Source organism: Lemur catta, chromosome 10, assembly GCF_020740605.2.
Source record: "Lemur catta isolate mLemCat1 chromosome 10, mLemCat1.pri, whole genome shotgun sequence".
Taxonomy (NCBI): Eukaryota; Metazoa; Chordata; class Mammalia; order Primates; family Lemuridae; genus Lemur; species Lemur catta.
The window spans coordinates 9436455-9460226 of NC_059137.1; the positions used below are offsets into that span (position 1 = coordinate 9436455).

Consider the following 23772-nt stretch of genomic DNA (forward strand, 5'->3'; position numbering starts at 1 on the left):
TTGCCTACCGTATTCAGTACAGTAACATGCTGTACAGGTTTGTAGCCTAGGAGCGAGCCATATGCTATACCACATAGCCTAGGTGTGTAGGAGCCTATACCATCTAGGTGTGTGTAAGTACACTCTGTGATGTTTGCACAACCATGGTATCACCTAACGATGCACTTCTCCTATCCTCCTCATTAAGTGACACTAACTGTATTTGAACACATGGGTGGATCCATGGTGTATGTGTTGGTGACTTTAAAATTGGGTAGGAGCCCCCCAAGGCTGAAATTCAACCTAGACTTTTTTCTTTTGCTAATGTGCATTTTTGAGAGACTTCTCAGGTTATCTCTCACGTGGAAGAACAGCACATTGCACTGCTTGAGTCCTTTTTGCCCCCTTCTCTGTGGCTTCACCCACCGATTTCCTGAGAGAGAAGAGAGACAGAGAAAGGGAGACAGCACAAACATTCAGCTCCTATTCTGTGCCAGTCCTCTTACATCTCACCAAAATCTTCTTGCAGTTCTTGAGGAATATTAGTATCATCTCCATATTACAGATAAGAGAAGTAACTAACATTTACTGCGTGTTTATTATTTTTAGTGCTGAGTGTTTTTCAAGCATCCCATTCTATTCCCACAGCAATACTCTAAATTTGGAATTATTGTTATTGATGGGAAAACTGAGGTTCAGAGAGGGGAGGTGTCATGTCTTAGGACACACAGCAAATTAGATAGCATTTGAACTAGGTCTTTCTGATACAGAGCAGCCTCATCACTAATTTCTGGATGCACTGAGGGCTTTTCTCCATGGAAGTGGGGAGAAAGAGGAAGATTCGACGGAGGAGCCTAACGTTGATTTCTGTTCAAGGAAAGCTCAGGCGCTGGTATATCTTGCCAGAATTCCCAGTCAATCCCTGCCCCAGGCCTTTCCCAAGGCCGAAGAAGCAATGCGCATGCGCACGGCCTCCCGCCTGGCCCCGCCCCCCGGGAGGGCGCCGCGCCTTGCTTTCAGCTCTGGGGCTTGCGCACTACGTCCCCAGCCAGAGGCTCCTTCCCGGTCGGGGACTTCCGGAGCGCCGGGGTGTGGTTCCGGGTCGTAGCGCGGCTCGGGGTAACAGGGCTGCTGCTCGGCGAGCCGGCGGCGGCGAGCAGCAGGGGCATGAGGGCGAACCCGGGAAGCGGCAGCTGAGCGGGCCGGGAGGAGCGCCGGTCCCGTGGATCCCAAGAGTGCAGAGCTCGGGGCAGGGGCCGGGAGGCGTGGGGGAGCCGGGCCCTCCCCTCAGGAACGTGTCCTGGGGCCGACCCGGCCCGTAGTGTGGAAGCAGCTTCAGGTAAAGGTTGCCTCAGCCGCTAGCTCCTTTGCTCGCCCGCCAGCCCACCAGCTCGCCCGCCCGCGGGACCTAGCGGCCCCCCTCGCTCCTCCGGTGTCGGCGCTGCCCAGCGGGCCTCCAGTCAGGCCCTTGCTCAGGTGGCCTGGGAGCATCCTTTTCCTGGCCCTTTCCAGAACCGGAGGTTGTCATGAGTCTGACAGCCGGGTGTGTCATTTAGAGGAGGAGAAACTAGCGGACTTGGTAGTGTTGGGGTGAGGGGTGGGTGCTCCGACAGTTTCTGGCCCTGCAATATCTGGGTGCCCTGGTCTTCATAATGTGAAAACTTAGTTTTCCAAGCATTGCCTGTTTGGTCCCTGTTTCCTAGCCCCTTCTCCCCATGCCCCCAGGGTAAACAGCCTGAGAGACATTTTTCTAGCTAGACTTCTGCTGTAACTTTGATTCAGTTTGTTTATGGGAGTGGCAAGGACTCTTCTGGATTTGTTTAAGGCTGAAAAAATTGTAGTGTAAACGAGGATATTTAACCAGAGACCCAAAAATTGACTCAGAAATTGGTTAAAAGTTCATTTTGAATGCAAGTAATTTTTGAAGCCCACCATAGTACCTGGAACTGTGCAAAGCACCAAGTTGTTATAAACCAAAATCAACATCGACAGAGTTCAAAACTTTCCCAAATGTGAACAGTCAAATGGAGACACATCAGTTAAAAAAAAAAAAAGTCGGCATTTTCATTCTATTTTGACAAGCAGAAGGGGTGGATAACTAATGTTAAAACCCACTCGAGCAGAAAAGGAGGCACCATATTTTATTCCTCATGTTCTATGAGCCATTACAAGGTGCTCAGTAAACACTGAAAGAGTTATTGATGAAGCAATAATTATTTTCATCTTTTTCAGTTTACACACCTGCAAGATTTCTGAAGCCTATGGGGCATGCTGGTAGCCCCTTTCCCGTTCAGCTGTGTGCTCATGCCTACCTTCAGCTAGTGTGAGTGTCAGACGGCACTTATGTTCCTCCACACCTCCTGATCTGGCTCCTGGCTACCTTTCCAGTTTATTCTTGAAAAGGTCCCCTTCCTTAATTACTCCACCCTGATCCATTACCCTAGATAAGTAGGGTCTCAGATCACTTTTGTTGTTTCCTATGTCCATTACTTTTTATAGGACATTCTATCTACCCTGCCTAGAAGATTTCCCCTTTTCTTTTTCTACCTATTGAGGTGCTACCCGTGGCCCAGCTAAAGTTGGCCTTCCCCAACCAATTCAGAACAACACAATCTGCAAATGATTTCTTTTCTAGAATCCTATAAACACTTATTATATTTACAATTATTTCATTTAGCAAACATTTACTGAGTATGGATATATGCCAGCTACCATGCTAGGCAATGTAGAGATAAATAGGTCTCACTCTTTGCCTGCAGGGAGCTCAATTTAGTGACAGAGATAAGGAAATTAATAAGTCCAACATTGCTGTGTGAAAGTTCTTTTTGTGAGACAGTACAGAATGGGAATGGATCATTAACTTTCGAGGGATGGGATATGGCCAGATAATGCTTCATAATATGAAGTAAACGAAACTCTGTTATTTACTGTATATTGTATATAGGCTTCTCTTGTTTAATTATTTTAACCTCACTTTACAGATTAGGAAGACTTAGGATAAATTACACACTTGGTATGAGACAGAGCCAGGATTCAAACCCAGTTCTGTCTGATGCCTAAATCTGTGCTTTTTCCATTACATGTCTTGCCTTCTTTTTCATACCATAGCTTTCTTTATGCAAGTTCATATGGAAACAACTATATAAGAGAAAAAATATGAATGTCAAAATAGTACAGAAATCCTTTAAATATAGAGAAGACTTTTCTCTTTCAAGCCGAGATGGCAGGTGTGTCAGCTCAACTTTGAATATGAGTAGAGAAGACAGTCTATAGAGAATAAGCACAGACTCTGGATTCAAATTCCTGGTCCCTCCTCTTACTGGATGTGTAGCCTGTGGCTCATAACTCTAAGCATCATTTTCCTCTAGGGGTTGGGATGGGGAATAATAAGGACTTCTTGAAGTGTTGTGAATATTTGATGAGCTAATGTGGATAAAGGGCTTGGTACATGGTAAAGTCTTCCAAAATGATAGCTGTAATATGCAGAAATATATTGCTTGTGGCATGGTTTTAGAGTGGTGAATGAGGTTACAGCCTGAGTAAAGCTAAGCCATTGCTTTCAGCAGGTTATCGAGATGTAAAGTTGGAAGGACAGTAGGAGTCAGAGTCAGTGAGGGCTTGAGTGCCAGGCAAGAGAGAGAAATACTAGTTTCTGCTCACAACTTTCTGGTTCACAAGTACTTTGAGGATCTCTGATTCATTCAGCAGTGCCAGGCAAAATGTTAGATCTTGGGGATACAAAGAGGAATAAAACTTTCCCCATCCTGAAGTTGAGGGAGATGTAGGTGCTGGTGAACTATTGTACGATGGGTGCTAAGGTAGAAGTCCCCACAGGAGTACCAGGGAGCACAAAGAAGGGAATACTGGTGATGGTAGCTAATAAGTACTTATTGTGTTAAATGCTTTATCTCATTCTTCTTGTGTGAGAAGGTGCAGTTAGCTTCCTGATTTTACAGATGAGGAAACTAGGCCCCAGAGAGGTTAAATAACGTCCTTGAGTTTATACAGCTGGTGGAGTTGTGAGCTAGAGGGGACTATCTACTAAACTCTGGAATCTCTACCCTTCGGTACTACATCATGTGGATGGGGACCCCCTGGAGAGGCTTCAGGGAGGAGGTAGCCCTTGAGCTGCTGCTGTTGTGTGCCAGTCACTGTGCTGGGCAGTGGAGATAATGAGGAATGGAGGTGGCCTCTGCACTGAAGGAGCTCATTGCCTAATCTGTCACTTCAAATATATTTTTTTCTTTTTGGTGGTGGTGGGAGACTTGTTTGTTGACTCATAACTGAAGACTTCAGAAATTTTTGCAGTTCAGTAAATTTATATATTTTGCAGTTCAGTAAATTTATATATTTCTGGCTAAGAGAATTTGCTGGAAATCTGTTATTCTGATTTATAGGCCTTATTAAGGATATAGCAATAGATACCAAATTATCATATGATAAGAAATACTGTTCAGTTATAGTTTTTCCCCATGGGTGGTGCCCTGACTTCTGCGAGTTTGAAGTTTTGGGGAAATTTAGGCTTAGAAGTTAGTACATTTCAGCTTGTGTTAAATTTGAAATGATTGAGTACTTATATTTCAATCATTTTAAATACTTTTATATACTTTATTTCTTTTAATCTTGATAACTCTGTGAGTTAGGTGGTATTACAATATCCCCATTTAACACAAATAGCTTAACGCTTAGTGGTTAAGTGTGTTACCCAAAAGTAACACAGCTAATGAGTGATAGAGCCAGAAAAAACTGGCCCCAAAAGAATAAACAAGTCTTTATTAACTCAAGTTTTCTTTTGAGCATCTACCCCTGGGGTCTCTAAGCCCAATGTCCATTATGTAGTAATAAGTAGGATGGGCCTTGGTGAACTAGAGAGCATGTGCCCAATCTAAAGGTGGCAGTCACTGCTCAGTTCCAGTAGCCATGTGAGGAAGTGGGGCTAGTGTCCTTGGATCTTCTGATTTTTTTTCGAAAAAATACAGAAATCTGGATTTTAATGTATTTAGTTAAAAATTTGCCATTTAAAAAATTGTCATGTAGACCAAAACACATTTATGGGCTGTGTGTAATCCTAGGCTGCCTGATTATGAACTCTGGCCTACCCAGCTGTTTGGTACCCACTGTTCAAAGCAGAAGGTACAACACAGTGTTGTGATTGTTGATCAGAAGTCTTCAGGTGAATTGTCAGCATGAGGGGGTATTGTAGCTCATACTGATATCTTTTAAGTGGTGGCAAGGCGAATGCTTTTATTATAAAATCAGGCTAAATTTCAAGAGGGATAGGATTTGGATGACAAGATGGCCTCATAATACTTTTGTGCTATTAGTACTTTAAATGGTGCCAGATCTCTTGGTGTTCTCCACAATAGCATGAAGTGGTATTATAAATTTGTTAAATACTTTTGTTTACCTTAATTCCTTTAATCTTGGTAGTCCTGTGAGATAGGTGGTATTATAAAGGGGGTAATAAAAAAATTGGCTGGGCGTGGTGGTGCATACCTTATAGTCCTAGCTACTCAGAAGGCTGAGGTAGGAAGATTGCTTGAGCCCAGGAGTTTGAGGCTGCAGGGAGCTACGATGGGGCCACTGCCCTCCAGCCTAGGTGACGGAGTGAGACCTTATCTCTAAAAAAAATTAAAGAGGGTAAGCATCACCTCTTGAGATAAATTGGTGCCCAGTAAATCACGATTTAAAAGAAAGTACACTTGACTGAGAGGGACTTGCAAACTGAATACACCTATACCACTAACAGTCTTTGGATTTTGGTCACATCACTTACAAGTCTTTGAATCTTTTTTTCCCTTCTGGATAGTAACAAGGATATTGAGGTCTTTTCAGGATGCCAAGCTTCTGATTCTAATTGATATGCTTAAAGACACAACTGATTTTTGGCAGACTCTAGTGGAGTATGGCTCAAATCTAAAATGCTGCTCCTCTTCCTCTTGTTAGCAGGTAGGGAGCTACAACTCAGCTCTTCCCTCTGTTCTTTATTCATTACTTCCTCTGGGAAAGGATCTTGATGGGCCAGGCACTGCCTGAATAAATACAGTGCCTGTTGACTACACACACAAGATTGAAAGAGGGCATAGAGACACCCAGCAGAGTGAGAGAAATATGGTCAGGGAGTTCCCAGCCCAAGAGTTTAATTTATTTTTATTTTAATACCCAGCTTCCACAAGGTGAAAATTGAAGAAATATTGGTCTTCTAGATACTTGTTTTCATTCATACTCTATTGTATATGAAATAACATAGAATATAAACATAGAATAAATCCTGAGCAGTCATTCAAAATTTATTAACTCTAGTTGGCAGCAGTCTAGATATATTGGAGAAATAGATTTAATATAGGAAACAAAAAAATTTGGACCACAAATAAGAAACAGTTTTAAGTAACTGAAAGTGAGAAAAAATGGGAGAAACCACTTAAAAAACCTGAAATTCTGAAGAGAGCAAGAAGGTATTAAAATAACTCTTGGAATTAAGTTATGGTAATTGCTTGTGAAATAAATTGACTATTATGTCACATTTACCCCTAAATATATGTATTTTGGATTCATAATATCCTGTACTTAAGTATACTTTTATGAATGATTATATTATTGATGCAAGGTGGATAGAATGTGTAAAACTTCAAAAAAATAACATTTTTAAAGTTCCCTATGGACTCATTTTAGGTATGTATTATAAATAAGTACCGTTTTGGCAGAGAAATTGGTAGAAAATTGAAGGAATGAGTTTGACATGGTGGCTCACGTCTGTAATCCTAGTATTTGGGGAGGCTAAGGCAGGAGGATCACTTGAGGCCAAGAGCAACACCCTGAGCAACATGGCAAAACCCTGTCTCTACAAAAAAAAATAATTAGCCAGGTATGGTTACCTATGCCTGTAGTCCCAGCTACTCGGGAGGCTGAGGCAGAAGTATCTCTTGAACCCAGGAGTTTGAGGTTGCAGTGAGTTATGATGACACCACCACACTCTAGCCCCGGCAACAGAGTGATACTGTGTCTCAAAAAACAAAAAACAAACAAACAAACAAACAAAACCAGAAAATTGAAGGAATGGTTGAAAATACAATAAATATTTAATCTGAACTTTAGTTACTGACATAAAGGAGGCTGATGAAGAACTGCAGTGCAGACTTGAATCTTGAAGCAGTATGAGGTGGGGCTTTATGGTCATACCCTCTTGGATTTGAATACTGGCTCGGTATTTTTTTTTGCTGTTTTGTAGAGATGAGGTCTCTGTGTTGCGCAGGCTAGTCTCGAACTCCAGGCCTCAAGTGGTCCTGCCTTGGCCTCCCAAAGTGCTGGGATTACAGGTGTGAGCCACTACACCTGGCCCATAAATTATTATTTAATAAAAAAATTTCAGTTTGAAATTGATATTAACAAATATGGGTGGAGCCAGTGACCATAATTTCAACCAATAGAATTTTCACTAATGCAGGTGATTCTGAAGTTATAAATAGATCGTGTATTTTCATGTTAGTTTTCAATTCAGTTATTTTGCACTTAGAACATGGTTTCACATATCTTCGCATCAATGATCTTAAGATTCCCAGGCTAGCTTTCCTCTCCCTGCCCCCAAATCCTATTTAAATCCTATTTAAGACAGTATTCTGGAAGAAGAGTCATATTTGTATTGGTGGCACCAGTGTCCCAGTGCTGCCATCACCTTTTCAGTGGCCAGCAGGATAATGAGTAGGCCTGTGACAGCTGTCTTTAGTTTCAGAGGGAGTACACTCCTACCTCTGTGGAGTTGGGGTTGGCCATTGGTTGATAAAGCTTGTTTGTGAGTTGAATGTTTATGTATTAGGAAGTGCTTTCTTGCTATGGAAAATTATAAGTGTGTTAAAAAGGTGAACTGAGGCACAATAAAATTTTAAAGAGTTTGAGCACACACAGCAATTCGTGAATTGGACAGCTCCAAACCAGAAGTGATTCAAGGGGTCCACTGAGAGAACGCAAGGGGGAGGTTTTTATAGGAAGTAAAGCAAAGAAAATATTTGATTGGTTACAGTTAAACAGTTGCCTTATTTGATCTATCCCACTGGAAAGTCCCTGGTTATATAAGTTTGTTGGCTGCTTCTGACTGGTTGAGCTTAAGTTCTGTTGTTTGTTTTGTTTTGTTTTTCATATAGCTATTTACAAGAAATAGCCCAAGTTAAGTTTTGCTTATATTTGCAAATCAAGCAAAGTTAAGGTCACTTAGGGGGCCTAACTGGTTTTATCTGCTCAGGGATTCTTCAGGCCTGGTCACTGTTTTCTTTTCTTTTTTTTTTTTTTTTTTTTTTTGAGATATAGTCTTGCTCTGTTGCCCAGGCTAGAGTGCAGTGGTATCATCATAGCTCACTGCAACGTCAAACTCCTGGCCTCAAGAGATCCTCCTGCCTTAGCCTCCCAGAGTTTTAGGATTACAGTTGTGAGCTACCACACCTGTCCTGTTTTTATTTATTTTAATAAGTGTGAATTTCTATCTCACTTTTTTTATTTTGTAAGAAAAAAATTGAAGGTCAAAGTTTATTGGATTTTAATTTTTCTGGTAACAGTAGTCAGTAAAAGTATGAATATTAAAATGTCATGATGAATTGTTGCCTTTTACTCTTTTCTAATTATCATATACTTCATAATTGAAATAGTTTCAGCATGTGCAATTAAGCATGTTGGCCAGTTAGGTTTGTTTTTTTCAAATGTGCATAATGATTCTCCTATATACAATATAAAAAACATGAAAAAACTTAACAAAGTGTTTGAGCATATTTAAATTAGGAAAATATCAGGCAAGATGTTTCTTTTGTAAACTACTTCTGTCCAAAGCATTCTGTATATTATCAGAATGAAAAATGACAGCACTTTGTCATCTGTTCAAATTGATATTGCACTCTTTGCAATGACAGCTGAAAAGGCCCACAGGTGCCATATAAAGAGGTGACCATGTTGTCATATTTCATTTCGGCATCCCTCTGCAAAGCCATAATTACCTAATTAGGTTGTTAATTAGGAGATTAGCATTTCACTATATTGATAGAATGCTCTTTACTGGTGTGGGGCTAGATACAGATTTGTCTGCCCTAATTTATAATCTCTGCCTGTTTTGTACTTATTTATTTGCTTAAGATCCTGGTGTGGAGCAATTCAGTTACCTGAGAAACAGTTTGTTTACAAGCTAATGAAGCTTTGATCACTGGATTAAAGTGGCTGAGTTAAAATATGAACAGAATTAAAAAGGTGGTCACATCCCCAAAATGATAATAAAAATTCCGAGTTGGTATAACTTGTATTCTTGTTAGCACAGGCAACAAACACATGATAAGGATTCATGTTGGTGGCTGGGCATGGTGGCTCATGCCTGTAATCCTAGCACTCTGGGAGGCTGAAGCGGGAGGATTGCTTGAGCTCAGAAGTTCAAGACCAGCCTGAGCAAGAGCAAGACTCCATCTCTGCTAAAAATAGAAAAAATTAGCTGGACATCATGGCATGCGCCTATAGTCCCAGCTACTCGGGAGGCTGAGGTAGTAGGGTTGCTTGAGCCCAGGAGTTTGAGGTTGCAGTGAGCTATGATGATGCCACTGCACTCTACCCAGGGCAACAGAGTAAGACTATCTCAAAAAAAAAATAATAATAATTCATGTTGGTGGAAAAAAAATTCAAAATATAAAAATTAAGCTAGCCAAAGGATATTTTTTTAGTTAATCTTTAATGACAAACGTCTATCATTTATACTTGGGACTCATAAAATATGTTAAATGTTTTGAATGTATTTCGGAAACTGAACCTTGGTTAACAACTGCAGACCTATATTCAGTCTTCAGTTTAGACTTCCGTAGATAGTCATGTATCAGGGTTTATTTCATTTGTACCTTTTGTCCCTTAGTCTGTGCTTAGAACATTCTCTTCCTACAGTCTGCAGCCCTGAATGCTTATGGAATTTGAAGTATTTCACAGTAAGCTTCACTTAGTGAGCTCTTTGGAATAAGCACAGTTTTTATCAAATGTGTCTAGCATTCTTTGGGGGAGTGGAAGGAAGGGGGAAATGATTTTCCTCTATTTTCACTATGTTTGTAATTTGCATTATATATACATTTTCTGCCTTTTTCGGTTAAGGAAATTAAGAGTGTCTGAACAATGTTATTAGCACTATTCTCACTGAGGTAGTTTAGCTCCTTTTGATTTTTTTTTTTTGGTATCAGTGTTAAAGTTGTAGAAATTGCATGTGTGCTCAAGTCCTTTTTTTCCATCATTTTGAAGAATTGCATGTCTGTTTTATATCTAATTTTCTTTAACATTTAAAAAATAAAAATATTTTTATATTAAAATATTATGTGTAAAATCTTCCAGTCACTTTAGCTTTCTGCTTAATTGTAATATTCATTTATTCAGTTAGTATTTGCTGAATCTATATTAGGCACTAGGCATGTCTGGGAACTGAGCAATGAAAACTACAGGTACAGTCCCTGCTCTCATGGATCTTGGTTTCTAGTAAGAGAAAGGATATCCTAGATTCAGAAATAGAACCTAGCTTGAGAAGTATTATAATAATGAGAGTCTAGGTGAGTATGGAGGAACAACTACTCCAGACTTGATAAAGTCAAATCTTCCTGGGGCAGATGATATCTAAATTGGGATCAGAAGGATGAAGGAGAAAGACATGTCTAAGCCAGGTGGCAGGATAGAGAAAATTTCTAGAGAGAAGTATTATATTAATAGTATGTGTATATATTCAAGGTTTGAAGTAAACAGAGTTCCTTATGGCTGGAGTAGAAAGAACTACGGGGAAAAGTGGGAGATGGGGCTGCAGAGGGTAGGCAAGGTTCAGTCATATTAAGGAGTTTGGGAAGTCACTGAAAGATTTTAAGACAAGGTAGGAAACAGTTGCAATAGTCTGGGTGAGAGATGGTGGCTTGGGTTAGGTTATTGAAATGAAGAGAGATGGATGAAATTTAGAGAGAAGAATTAGATGCACAGGGCTGGTATTTAAATGGCTGTAGCCTTCATAGAAAGGAGTGAAGGATCCTGATTTGGATATTCTATATGTTTTCTAATTTTATTTAGTTTTGAGACTATGTGTTTGAGTACATCATAGATAAGGGATCCATAGTCTTATTTTCTACTTTGACACCAGAATATGTAGCAACTAGTTTTCTTTTATGTGAATTGGGAAGTATACTAACATTTGTCACTTTTGGGCCCTACAGTGGGACAACAGCTTTGTGAGGTAATGAGATAAAGAAGAACTGAGGCTCAGAGAAATTGTGACCTTACCAATTTTCTCAGCTAGTAGGTGGTAGAATTGGGAGCATACCCAGATCTCCTAAGCCTTTGTGCTTTCTGTCATGCCATGTTGCCTTTCTTGTTTTATCTCCTTCAGTTTGGTTCTAAAGTGGAGAGAAGGAAAAGCATTGCATGGGGATTTGCTTCAGCAAAGTCAGAAGTTCTGTGGGAGTTTCTGATAGAAGGATTAATCTCGCTCAACTAGAAATATAGATTAGCTACCTCTACACAGGTCACTAATATATGAGACAGTTTTCTTTTCCCTAAGGGAAAAGACTTGAAAACTCCCATTTTCATATGAGTAATCTGCCATCTATTTGATGTAATCAATGTGTTTTACAATTTGTTAAAAAATTGTTTTTGAAGTGGGATCTTGCTATATTGCCCAGGTTAGCCTTCAACTCCTGGGCTAAAGCAATCCTTGCACCTCAGTCCCCTGAGTAGCTGGGATTATAGGCACAAGTCACTGTGCCTGGCTCACAGATTTGCTTAAAAATTTTATGGTTACTATTAACAGTTCTGTTCCTTTAAGTACTTTATTGGTGTCCTTGTGTTGGAATCACGTGAACTAGAGGAAATCTAGGATGCAGCATGGAGTCTAGTCTTCCTGGGTTTCTATCCCTGTTTTTTAATTGAGATATAATTTACATACCATAAAGTTCACCATTGTAAAGTGTACAATTTAATGGTTTTTAGTATATCCACAAAGCTTGTATAACCATCACCATTATCTAATTCCAAAATTTTATGGTTACTATTAACAGTTCTGTTCATTTAAGTACTTTATTGTTCTGTGAAGTTTGGATTCAGTCAAGGAACCATACTTGGGGATTTGGAGGGCCACATGTGGCCTTGAGGGTGCAGGTTCCCCAGTAGACCTTAGAAGGTTTGAGCATAGATTTTAGTAGCAAAGTTTTATAGTTTAGTTTCAATACAAATGAAACTGTTCCGACAGAGTTAGAAATTACCACAAATTTAGTGGTTTCAAACCATACATTATTGTAAGGTTTCTCAACCTCAGCATTATTGATATTGACATTTTGGGGGGTATAATTCTTTGTTGTGGGTGCTGTCTTGTTCATTGTACTATGGTTAGCAGCATCCCTTGGATCTACCCACTAGATGCTAATAGCACCCATCCCCAGTTGTGAGAACCAGAAGTGTCTCTAGACATTGCTAAATGTTCTCTGGGGAGCAGAATTGGCTTCCATTTGAGGACAACTACTTTAGAACCACTGCATTACTGTTGATGGGATCTTACAGCAAACTCAAACGATTTGGGGAGAGAGAGATTTATACCTTAATAAAGTAACCATATTTCTGATTCTAGAATTGCATCAAAAAATTTAAAATGGGCAGTTCCTTAAAAATGGTATTCATATAGCTAACTGTAATGAAGGTAGAAATAAAGTGCTTTTAAAACAGTTTGGATCCTGGAAATTAGAGAAGGGTTTACAGAGAATAAGATACTTGAGTTGGATTTAGAAGAATTTATGTTGGAGGAGAAGGGCACATCTCAAACAAAGGAGTATCATTACCAAAGGCCATAACATATTCAGAGTAGTCCTGGGAGTTGCAGGATGGGTAGTGAAGGGAGTGAAACTGGATTGTAGAGAACCTTAGGTTTATTTCTCTACTATACTGTATTCATTTTCTATTGCTGCGTAGCAAGTTACCACACATTTACCAGCTTAAAACAAATGTCTCAGTCAGGAGTCATGGCTTTAGTTGGATTCTCTGCTCATACTCTCAAAGGGATGTAATTAAGGTGTCAGCTGGCTACAGCCTCATCTGGAGGCTCCAGTAGGGAAAGATCTTCCAAGATCTCTTAGATTTTGATGGAATTAATTTCCCTGTGTCTGTATACTGAGGTCCCCTTTTCTTGCTAGCTGTTGGCTGGGACCATTCTCAATTCCGAGAGGCTGCTCTCAGGTCCTTGCTATGTGTGGTTCTATAACATGGCTGTTTGCTTCTTCAAGGCCAGCAGGAAAAGTCTCTCTGGCTTAGAATCTCTCTCTGCAGTTGGCTAAGATAGAGTCTTGTATAATGGAAAGTAATCATGGAAGTGACTCTCCTGTCACCTTTGCCATATTATATTGCCTAGAAGCGAGTCAAGTTCCACCCACATTCAAGGGAGGGAATAAAACAAAGGGATGGATATCAAGAAGCACAAATTTCTAGAGCAATCTTAGAATTCTGTCTACCATACATACCTTCAGATCCATGAAGGCAGTGGCCACATCTTTATTTTTTGCTCAGCACTGTATATCTCGTGCTCAGGACATAGTAATTTATTAAATGAGTGAAATCAATGAATGAGTATTTGCTATTTACGGCTTAATCTCCTAAACTGGTAATTTCACATTGAGAAACAGTCTAGCTTCTTTGGCATTATTTATATTGTTTATTCTAGGTAAAACTATAAACATTTTTACCTGAGATCTTAAAACCTAAAATTGTTTATTTTCACAATTGTCAGTCTAATCTATTATGTCAGAGAGACAACACCTACTGGAAAAATAATTTTAGGGCTACATTGCACCAAAAACTGGCAGATTTCTTGTAACAGCTAGAAATGTCAGGTTTGGAGATTGAGGGGTGGTGGGTGGTTAGGTTGTCTGCAGTTTCACAGCTATTGCTAATACATGTTATTTCAAAATACTTTGAAAATACTAATTGTTTTATAATAGCTGAATAATGATACTTTAGTCTAACTTGTGCTTAGAACTTTACGTATAATTTGGTGTGATTAATAATAGTTCTTCAAACTTTTCATAGGAAATACCTGTTGAGTAAAATTTAGATTTTGAGTTGTCCATTGATAAAGTGCCATTTTATCTGTGCAAAATCATGTTTCTGACACCAAAACCTATGTTTTTGCACTGGACACTTGCTGTTCAAATGGGAGTTAGGAGAATCCTAGTATGTGCCAGGGGGTACTGGAAGCCACAAAGTGAGCATGGCACGTTTTTCTAGAGTATCAAATTTTAGTGGTATATTTGAAGGTAAGCATTTTTTCCTATTAAAACAAACAAAGATGCAGTACATTATAGGATAGAATGCAAAATGTGAATGAATTCTAAAAATAAATTTCTTACTTATGGCATGTTGCTGTAGATAGCTCCCCTAGATCCTCTCATACCTTGATTTATGGTCATTCTCCTCTGCCCTTCAGGTGTGTCCGTGGAGAAGTTTGACAGTTCACTGTACTGTAGCAGGCTCCTTTTAACTGGATCTTGGCAGATGGTAAGATTCTGAGGCATTTCAGGTGGTCTAGACAAGAAAATCAGGGGTCAGGGTTCCTTTGTCCAAGGGAGACTTTTTTTTTTTTTTTTTGAGACAGTCTCGCTCTGTTGCCTGGGCTAGAGTGAGTGCCATGGCGTCAGCCTAGCTCACAGCAACCTCAAACTCCTGGGCTTAAGCGATCCTACTGCCTCAGCCTCCCGAGTAGCTGGGACTACAGGCATGCGCCACCATGCCTGGCTAATTTTTTCTATATATATTTTTAGTTGGCCAGATAATTTCTTTCTATTTTTAGTAGAGACGGGGTCTCACTCTTGCTCAGGCTGGTCTTGAACTCCTGACCTCGAGCGATCCACTTGCCTCGGCCTCCCAGAGGGCTAGGATTACAGGCGTGAGCCACCGCGCCCGGTCTCCAAGGGAGACTTTTGATAGGAGAAGAGACCTTACCTCCTGGTAGGTTGGGGGGAGGCCTCAGTCACTCATGGGGGCCTTGGCAGGACAGCTGGAATGACAGGGATGGCTGAGCTTCTCTCTGCACATGGTCTTTTATCCCTAGCTCCTTCCTGTTGTATGGAAGTGTTCAAAGAAGTCCAGAGTAGAAGCTGCAAGACCTCTTGAAGCCAAGGTTCAGAAGTTCTGCAACATTACTTCCACTATATTCTGTTGGTCAAAGCAAATCACAGTGTGAACTCATATTCAAGGAGTGGGGAAATAAATTCCACCTCTTGGTGGGAGGAGCTTCAAAAGCCATGGGCTTTTAAAAATCTGCCTTGTCTCCTTGAGCAAGTTACTTAACTCCTTTAAACCTTAACTTTTTTTTTTTAATCTATAAAATGAGGATAGTATTAATACCTACCTTCTGGGGTGGTTGTAAGGGTTGAATGTGTTGTTACATGAAAAGTGATTAGTAACAGCTCATAGTAAGAGCTCAGTAAATGTCAATTTTTACACTTCCTTGTGTTTCTGCCTGATAAAAGCCTGGCTATCCTTAAATGCTGCCTTCTTTCTTCCTGACACCTGTGACTTTCCTGTCTCTTAGAAAACATATTGCCTTGGTGTCTCATTTGGTGGTGGGTATATATTGCTTTATGTTACTGTTGTGCATGTACATAACATAACTCCTCTGCTCAAATTTGTAAGTAAGCCTCTGGAGGGAGCAGGCCAATGTTTATGTAAGTTTTTGTAGGATTCCCAATCCCTAGCGCTTAGATGATGATTAGTGAATGAATCTCTTTCAAAAGAATATACAGGCATTTCCTTTCTGTTGTTTTAATTTAATCTAGTGAGTACTTTTAGTCAAAGTATGGAAATAAAAATGTGAAAGGAAAAAATGAACTCTCTAGATACGTGGTCTTACTATTTACTGTTTAATGAAACTGGACATATTCACATGGAAAATATTTTAATTCCCTGAGGGAGAAAAAAGTCTCAATTTTTGCTAGTCTAAAAAATAAATGAAGGTTTAATTTAGAGTTAAATTGGAGACAGAGAAAGAGATTTAAAAGCAATAAAGTGGGTTTTATTTTAATGGTCACTTCAATTATTTTCAAATTCCAGGAGATATGAATTCTTAACTTTAACTATATCAAAGAATGTTGAAATTTTAGAAAAAACCAGGGTCTGTTTGTTTTTATAAATGGAAGATTTTGTATATAATGAAAAGGCTTTTGTTTTTCTCACTTGTAATAATTTCTTATTGTGGAAAATAAATGTGAGTGCTCCTGTAACATGCTTAAGGATTCCTGTCTAGGAATCAGTTTTAACTTGCCTAATGCTAATAGTGTAAAGTCGGGGTACAGCGTGGAAAGGTAAAAAAAAAAAATCTTACATCTGCTGTTACATGTTGTTAACTCCCTCAGCAGACATTAAATCATTTCAAGTACAATAATAGTGTGGGAGGTAAATTAACTAACCATTAACAATCTTATAAATACACAATTAACATGCCAACATTTATATGGCACATTGATGGGGCAGCAGTAATTTTTGATTGGGAGTTTGCAGACCTTTGAGAAGCCTCAGGCTGTTGCTTATTCTGACAGGTTTTTCACAGATTGCAGGTGAAGGGGTGAGAAGTCTGCCTGGCAGAGGGAAGTAAGTGTGTAGTGTTTTGAAAAAATCCAGGAAGGGGAATTTCCTTCTAACCGTTGGCTGGACTTCAGCATTTTAAGTGATATTGTTGCTTATCTCAAGTTCTTAGGGAGTGAAGAAGTATGGGATGTTCTAGTTTGCTTGTGGTGGGTTATTTGAAGAAACACAATATTTCAGATACGGACTCATAGCTAATTGTGCGTGAATCACCAGGGATTTTCAAAATATTGTTAGACCTAACTGTGTATTTAAAGTAAACCCTTCCTCTGTGGTTTCATGTCAACAAGTAGATGACCTCTAACGTTCCTTTCATGTGTGAAATTTTGTGACTTTTATTTTTTTGAGCAACTATTACATGCACTGCTTATTTCTTGTGGTATATAATTCATTGTTGCATTAGTGGAGGGGAGCTAAGAGGCTAATATACCGTAAAACACATTTGCTCTCTTTTATCTTTCACAAACAAAGACCCATGGGAGAAATTTCTCTCAGGTCTCAGAACCAAAAAAGCACAATGCTTATTTTTAAAAATCATGTTTGTGATGACTATGGTAACTCTTTGTCTCTCTTTGTCTCTCTTTGTTTTGAGAGGCTGTATGGTATAGAGGTTAATTAAGATCCAGCGCTCTTGGATTTGATTTTAATTCTACTGTATATTAGCTGTCTGGCTTTGGGCAAATTTCTTAATCTTTCTGTGGTCAGTTTTTTCATAAGCTATTTTAAATAAAATTTGGAAATGTGTGTATATGAAATTATTATTTAAAATTGTATTAAGACTTGATACCCATCAAAGCCTACTAAAAATTATTCCCATGTTTAGGGCATGTTCCCAGTCACCACATGCAGGTTACATGATCATTAATGAGCACAAATAGGTATGTAAGTGGTAATAGTATACAAACTGTACCTGGAACCACCTTTAGCACTTAGTAGGAACTTAGTAAATATGGTTGAATGAATGAAGTATAAAGGAGACCCACCCAGTACATTAAAAATGGCTGTGTCATTTTGGGACATGTATTACTATCCTTCCACTCTGTGTGGATGTTCCTGTTGCTTCCATTTTTAATCAAATATTCTTTAAAGAACCTGCTGTTAAAACGTGGGAGAAAGGAACTGTGGAAAGTAGGACATCTTAGGGGAGGTGATCTCTTAGAGTTGATATTATTGTTTATCTGACAGCCTAAAGATGTACAAAAGGGACTGACTATCTCAGAGTTAGAAATTGGTGACATCCAGGCAAGGCATTCAAAACCTAAAGAGACAGCATTTGTAAAAGTGTAGAGCAGCATTTCTAAACCATGTTTTGTGAGACCCTGTTATACATTGATATGTTTTAGTGTTCTTAGAGAAAAAAATATTTAGTTTGGGGTATATTTTGTTACTAGATTCCCTATTCTTGGAGAGTCGCAGTATGTAAGTACACAATTTAAAAGCTTTGACAAGTTCGGTGATTAAACAGAAAGAAGAAAACCTGTTTAACTTTGTTTAATCTGGTGTTACCTAGACTTTTTTTTTTTAAATTGTAAAGTATATACAGTATAAGTGGTACATAAAATTTACCATTTTAACCATTTTTACATATATAGTTCAGTGGCATTAAGTACAATCATTCTGTGCAGCCATCACCACCATCCATCTACAGAACTTTTGTATCTTCTGAAACCAAAATGTACCCATTCAGTACTTTTTCCCCTTACCATCTCCCTCCAGCCCCTAGTAGCCACCATTCTACTTTTTATTTCTGTGAATTTGACTGCTCTACATACTTCATGTAATTGAAATCATATAGTACTTATCCCTTTGCAGTTGACTTATGTCTTCAAGGTTTATCCATGTTGAAGCATGTGTCGGAATTTCCTGCACTTTTAAGGCTGAATAATATTCCATCATTTGTATATGCCACATTTGTTTATCCATCCTTTAATCTCTATGTAGTATTGTCTTATGTATGTGTCAGCGTGGCATATGAACTATTGATGGATGTTTGGGTTACTTTCAGTGTTAAAAACAATTCTGAGATAAATATTTTTGCACAATTATCTCCTATGCACAGATCCTAGAAGTGAGATTTCCCAGAGGGTATGCATGTTTTACATTTTGATAAATATTACCAAATTACTCCCTAAAAAGTCCCAGTTTTCATTCCTTCCTATAGTGCATGAGAGTGTCCATTTCTCTGAACCCCTGCTAGGATTAGTCTTCTAAATGATTTTTTGATCTTTGCATAACTGATCAGAGAAAATAACTTGTTCTTATCTGCATTCTGAATGTCTTTGTCTTAAAAATCAAATATACCTTTAAATAATTTGTTGCTCTTAAGGGAGATTCAAAAAATACTCTTTTGGTTCTGAAAAGTAGTGTTGTTGTAATAAGTTGATAGTGTCCCAAGGTGACAATTTTGAAGGGCATATTGAGGAGAAGCTCTTGTATTAAGAAAAAAAGGCAATCCTTTCTTTGTAATCACACTTACACCTGACACTCATATATGACTTATCTCTACAACAAAATTGGATAGTCCTTAGAAGTTGGACGGCAATACTTATTGAATTCCCGCTATGTGTAACATCCTTTGTTACCAGAAAGGAAGCGGTATTATAGCCCCTGTCCTTGTGAAACTTATAGTCTAAGTCTTCAAGTACACATAATAGGAGGTAAAAAGTGACATATACAATAGCACGTATCCCAAGGCAGTCCTGTCGGAATTTCTTACCGAAACTAGTATTGAGTATTTGTTGAGTGAATCATATAGATTTCCCAGTGTATGAAGTCACAGTGTCCTAATAGAGACGATATCTACTGGTATTGGATTGTTTTGAGGCCTCTGTTCTGGAAGGATAAAGTTGGGGAGTGGGTGTGTACCTTCAGATGTGTTTGTCCATTCCTCTTTTCTTCATAGGAAGTGATGGAACAGATCCATTTTCCTAAAAAAGATTTTATTGAGGGTAACTTCAGTATACTTTGCCTTTTGCCATTTGACTTTTTGGTGCTAGAACACCCATTAAATGTGTGGCTTCTTATTGAAGCCCTTGTTTTTGCAGGGGTGAATTATTCCATATGAAGTTGAAACCACCTGCCCCTCTGCTGGTGACTAGTTGCTTTCTTTTCACATACAGAAGACAGCATATCATGATTGCTGTATGAGGATGTTTGCAACTCTGGTGATCTGTGATGCTATGATTCTGTGAAAAAACAAGTATTCATAAGTAATTCTTTGGTATATACGTCTTTTTATGGTTATAGAAAAGGTTCTTATTTTTATAAGTGAAATTTAAATACTTCCTGTTAATTTTGTAATTTTTTTCTAATTAATATACTTAAAATGGTGGATTGACTTTTGAGACACCAGATGTCTCTGAAATTTGACACTTAAAAGAATCCTATGGTATTAGGAGATGTACTAGGTCTGTATTAGGGTATAAACTTTTTGATTGGGGTGCGCCTTACCTTTGCATTTCCCATTACCCTCAATGTAAAATAAGTACTCAATGAATATTTTTAAAGGAAAAAAGTGAAGATTAATGTAATTCTCTTGATTAGAGATACTCCTCAGTTAAGCTTCCTTTTAATCTCAGTGTCTTTAAGACCCACTAGGTGTTATCTCATAGAATGATGTGTTACCAGACAGAATATTTCAAAACCTCAGTTAGCTATAATGATTTATTAACTAGATTCTCTCAAATGTTCAATTTCTAGAAGAAACAAATAACAAAATCTGGTGTTATAAGATCTTTCTAAAAATAAATATCTTTTAGGACTTTCCGAGGAACACATTCAATCTGGCTTTGACATTCCTTGTACTTTGAAGTGATTTTGGAGGAGCAGGGAGGTGATCCAGATGCAGTGTCCTCTATCACAAAAGAAGCACAGACTTATTTTATCTGCATGAACTTACTAAAGGATGAGATACTGATATATTTTAGGACTACTTTAAACAAGAATTGAAAGCTGAAGTTAGTAATGATATTTTTACCCTAATCATTATTATTAATAGCAGCTAATATTTATTTCGTTATGTGCCAAGTACTCTTTTGTGCACTTTATCTGCATTATCCCCTAATCCTCTCATTCCTGAAACCTCCATTTTATGGATGAAGAAAGAAAAGAGAGGCTCAAAAAGCTTATGTCTTTTGACCAAGATCACATAGCTAGAAAGTGACAGGGCCAGGATTTGAACCTAGTTCTCTCTCTAGAGCCTAGGTCCTAACCACTGTCTTGTAATTTTTTTTTTTTTTTTTTTTTTAGTATTTCCATTTAACTGAGGAAGTACCATCTTGTTTCTAGAGTAAACATCATTACAGTTTTAACAGGATTGAGGAAGCAGTTCTTATAATTAGTTTCTAAAATAAGGAATTAATCTTGCAGTAGGCAATTTTGATTAATAAGTTTTATTTTAAAAGCACAATATTATCTTAAAAGAAAGGAAAATACATTTATTGAGAAAAATTACTTTGGTGATACATTTTTGTAAAATACCTAGTAACTCAGAAAGCATTGTCTGTGCCCTTTTAAACACTTCACAAATATATGAGAGGAGGGGAAATGTAAACTGATGAAATACAGTTTCATACTTTAGCACATCATTTGAGGAAAATACAACTTGTTCCCCCATGACCTTATAAAGTAATGAGAAGACTGCATGGGAGTGAAGGGAGAAAGAAAGGAAAATTTATGGTTTTAACAGTAGTCATGTGCGTTGAATGGCCTAAGGAGTTACTATTATTTGTTTTGCAAGAGAGCAAGCCTTCCTCTCTGATTCCATGGAGATCTCATTGACTACAGCTGCAGCCCCTAGTGCTTGTAAGGATTTCCTTTCAGCTTAGATTTAATCCTTTTAAGCTCCTAGATACAGGGATAAATGTTGATTTTCAAGGTAGCATTTTACTGCATTGAATTTGTTTGAAAAGTAATTCAGTCATTTTCTGCCTTATTCTTAAATATTGCTATGTACATCATGTTTCTAGGTACGTGAGCTGGTGAAACAATATGAAGAGGAGAAAATAGCCTTTTAAGGAAATTGGCCCACAGAAAGGATGGCCTTCTTGGACAATCCAACTATCATTCTAGCTCATATTCGACAGTCACATGTGACCAGTGATGACACGGGAATGTGTGAGATGGTTCTCATTGATCATGATGTTGACCTAGAGAAGATTCATCCTCCTTCAATGCCTGGAGACAGTGGGTCAGAAATTCAGGGAAGCAATGGTGAGACTCAGGGCTATGTATATGCCCAGTCAGTCGATATTACCTCAAGTTGGGACTTTGGTATTAGAAGACGCTCAAACACAGGTAAACATTATCTTCTAGTCATGTATTCTGAGCTTTAAATCAGTAAACAGTCTTATGGATAATGCATAATGTTGGAATAAGCTTAATGGGAGAAGCTTCTGTGTATTAATAGGAACATGCATGTGTCAGACTGAGTCTGAGCAACATCTCCATCTCTGCAACTGTATGGAAAGGACATCTGGAATGTTATTAGAAGGAGCTAGACAGAAGAGGGAGAGGTGAAAAAGTTGGCTAGGAGAGATATGTAGGATGTTACCTTTCTAAAAAATCATCATGTGGAAAGGGAAATAGCACTGTTTTGAGTGTCTTCAAAGAGCAACATTAGTCCCAATAGGTAGATTACCTAGAGACAGAATTCAGTTTGATATAACAAAGAATTTTGAACTTCCCAAGACAGTTCTTGCCCCTGGAGGAATTATAGGAGTCTGGGGGGGGTGGGAGGAGACATCCAGGTATTTGTTAGGGCTGGTTTTAATAGGAATTCATACCCTGGGTGTGAGATGAGAAAACGTGCTCCTGTTTTTGATACTTTACCTTTATTTTCTTAAGTTGATCACTAACCTTTGATATTTTTAGCTTGAGAATGCTCAACTTTGGTATATATTAATGTATTTAGTCATTAGCTTTTAAAAGCTTATCATTGCCCATTTCCCAGTTTATATGTTTTGGTAGCCTTTCAAGGAGCATGTGATGAACCAAGGCCTTTTTTTACTTAGATAAATTATTTAGAATACATATTATATTTGTAATATGACAGGGTATTCTAGGAGATAATTTTTTTTTTTTTTAGACAATCAGAAAATATAATCTCCAAATCAGCAGCAGTTACGTGTTAACTCCCAGGAAAGGTAATGGCAGGAGATGTAGTAGAACATTGGAAATATTTACATATTTATTTTCATAATCCAAATGTAAAGGGTACAGAAAGGAGTATTGCAGGTAGAGCTGGGTACAATTTACAGTGAAAGGCACATTATGGTTTTGGCTCAGAATTCAGCATCTGTGACATCAGAAAGAATAATTTGCGCTCACGATGAAAATAATTAATAACATTTCCCAGTATCTAAAGGAACTTTTATCAAAATAGGATTTGAGTGAAGGTTTGAGTATAATTTAGAACCATTGATTCTCAGTTCTCTAGTTGAAACTGACTTCCTTGCAAGTTATTGAGATGATATCTTATATGACAGGTTGAATGGATTTCAGTATGAGAATGCTGCTAAATTGAGAGCTTTATGATTATATTACATTGGCTGTACCCTTCACATTTATTAATTGCAATTGAATGTATTTTTCTTCAGTGAAATTTGGTTAGATATAATGACATTGTCAGAATGCTTTTCCCAGCATAGTTGAAATTTCTGGCAAGATTATTTTCAGTATTTCTCTACCACAGTGCTAAGGCAGGAGTGTATGATTTCCTACTTTGAAATAAGCTAAAAAAGAAATTTCTTTTATTTGTTTTCTATTAGCAATATACCAGGATAGGAAGTTGCAGATTAGCAAGAGAAAATGAATTTCAAGAGATGACATCAGTTGTGACTTTTCTTTTCCATTGTGAACTCTGTATGCAGTGGTTGGTAATGGATGCTGGATGTTTTTTTTTAAAGGATCAGTTCACTGACTTTTGAAAGTTGATCAGCCAGTGGGCAATATAATCACAAATGTATAATTTTAGGTGACTCTTGTTGTTGAAATTTCTTTAGGTAGCACTTAGATGCTAATAATTAATTGAGATTGTGGGTTGTCCTAGTGACCAAGCAGTTTGCTTTTTAATCCTTTCAACATATCTTAAAATTTTGTAAAAGAAAAATTGTTCTTTTTAAGATTTGACTAATGTTACAAAGACACAAATCATTTATTTTACTACCTATAAACTGTTTCAGCCCACTGAAGAAA

General features: G+C 38.1%; 1 protein-coding gene across 6 annotated transcripts in view; it reads left to right on the forward strand.

Moving 5' to 3' along the window:
- The first annotated feature begins 1047 nt into the window (after nucleotides 1-1047).
- MAPKAP1 (MAPK associated protein 1) overlaps nucleotides 1048-23772 on the forward strand; it is a 231711-nt gene continuing 208986 nt past the window's right edge. The window contains exons 1-4 of one of the 6 annotated variants that reach the window (XM_045563653.1): nucleotides 1057-1318; nucleotides 2212-2302; nucleotides 14423-14493; nucleotides 21546-21873. In XM_045563653.1, coding sequence (XP_045419609.1) covers nucleotides 21615-21873 — 259 coding nt within the window. In that variant the 5' untranslated portion in view covers nucleotides 1057-1318; nucleotides 2212-2302; nucleotides 14423-14493; nucleotides 21546-21614. Of the gene's footprint in view, nucleotides 1319-2211; nucleotides 2303-14422; nucleotides 14494-21545; nucleotides 21874-22663; nucleotides 22722-23772 lie in introns of those variants that run through there. The other 5 variants (XM_045563654.1, XM_045563652.1, XM_045563651.1 and 2 more) reach the window with 5 other exon arrangements.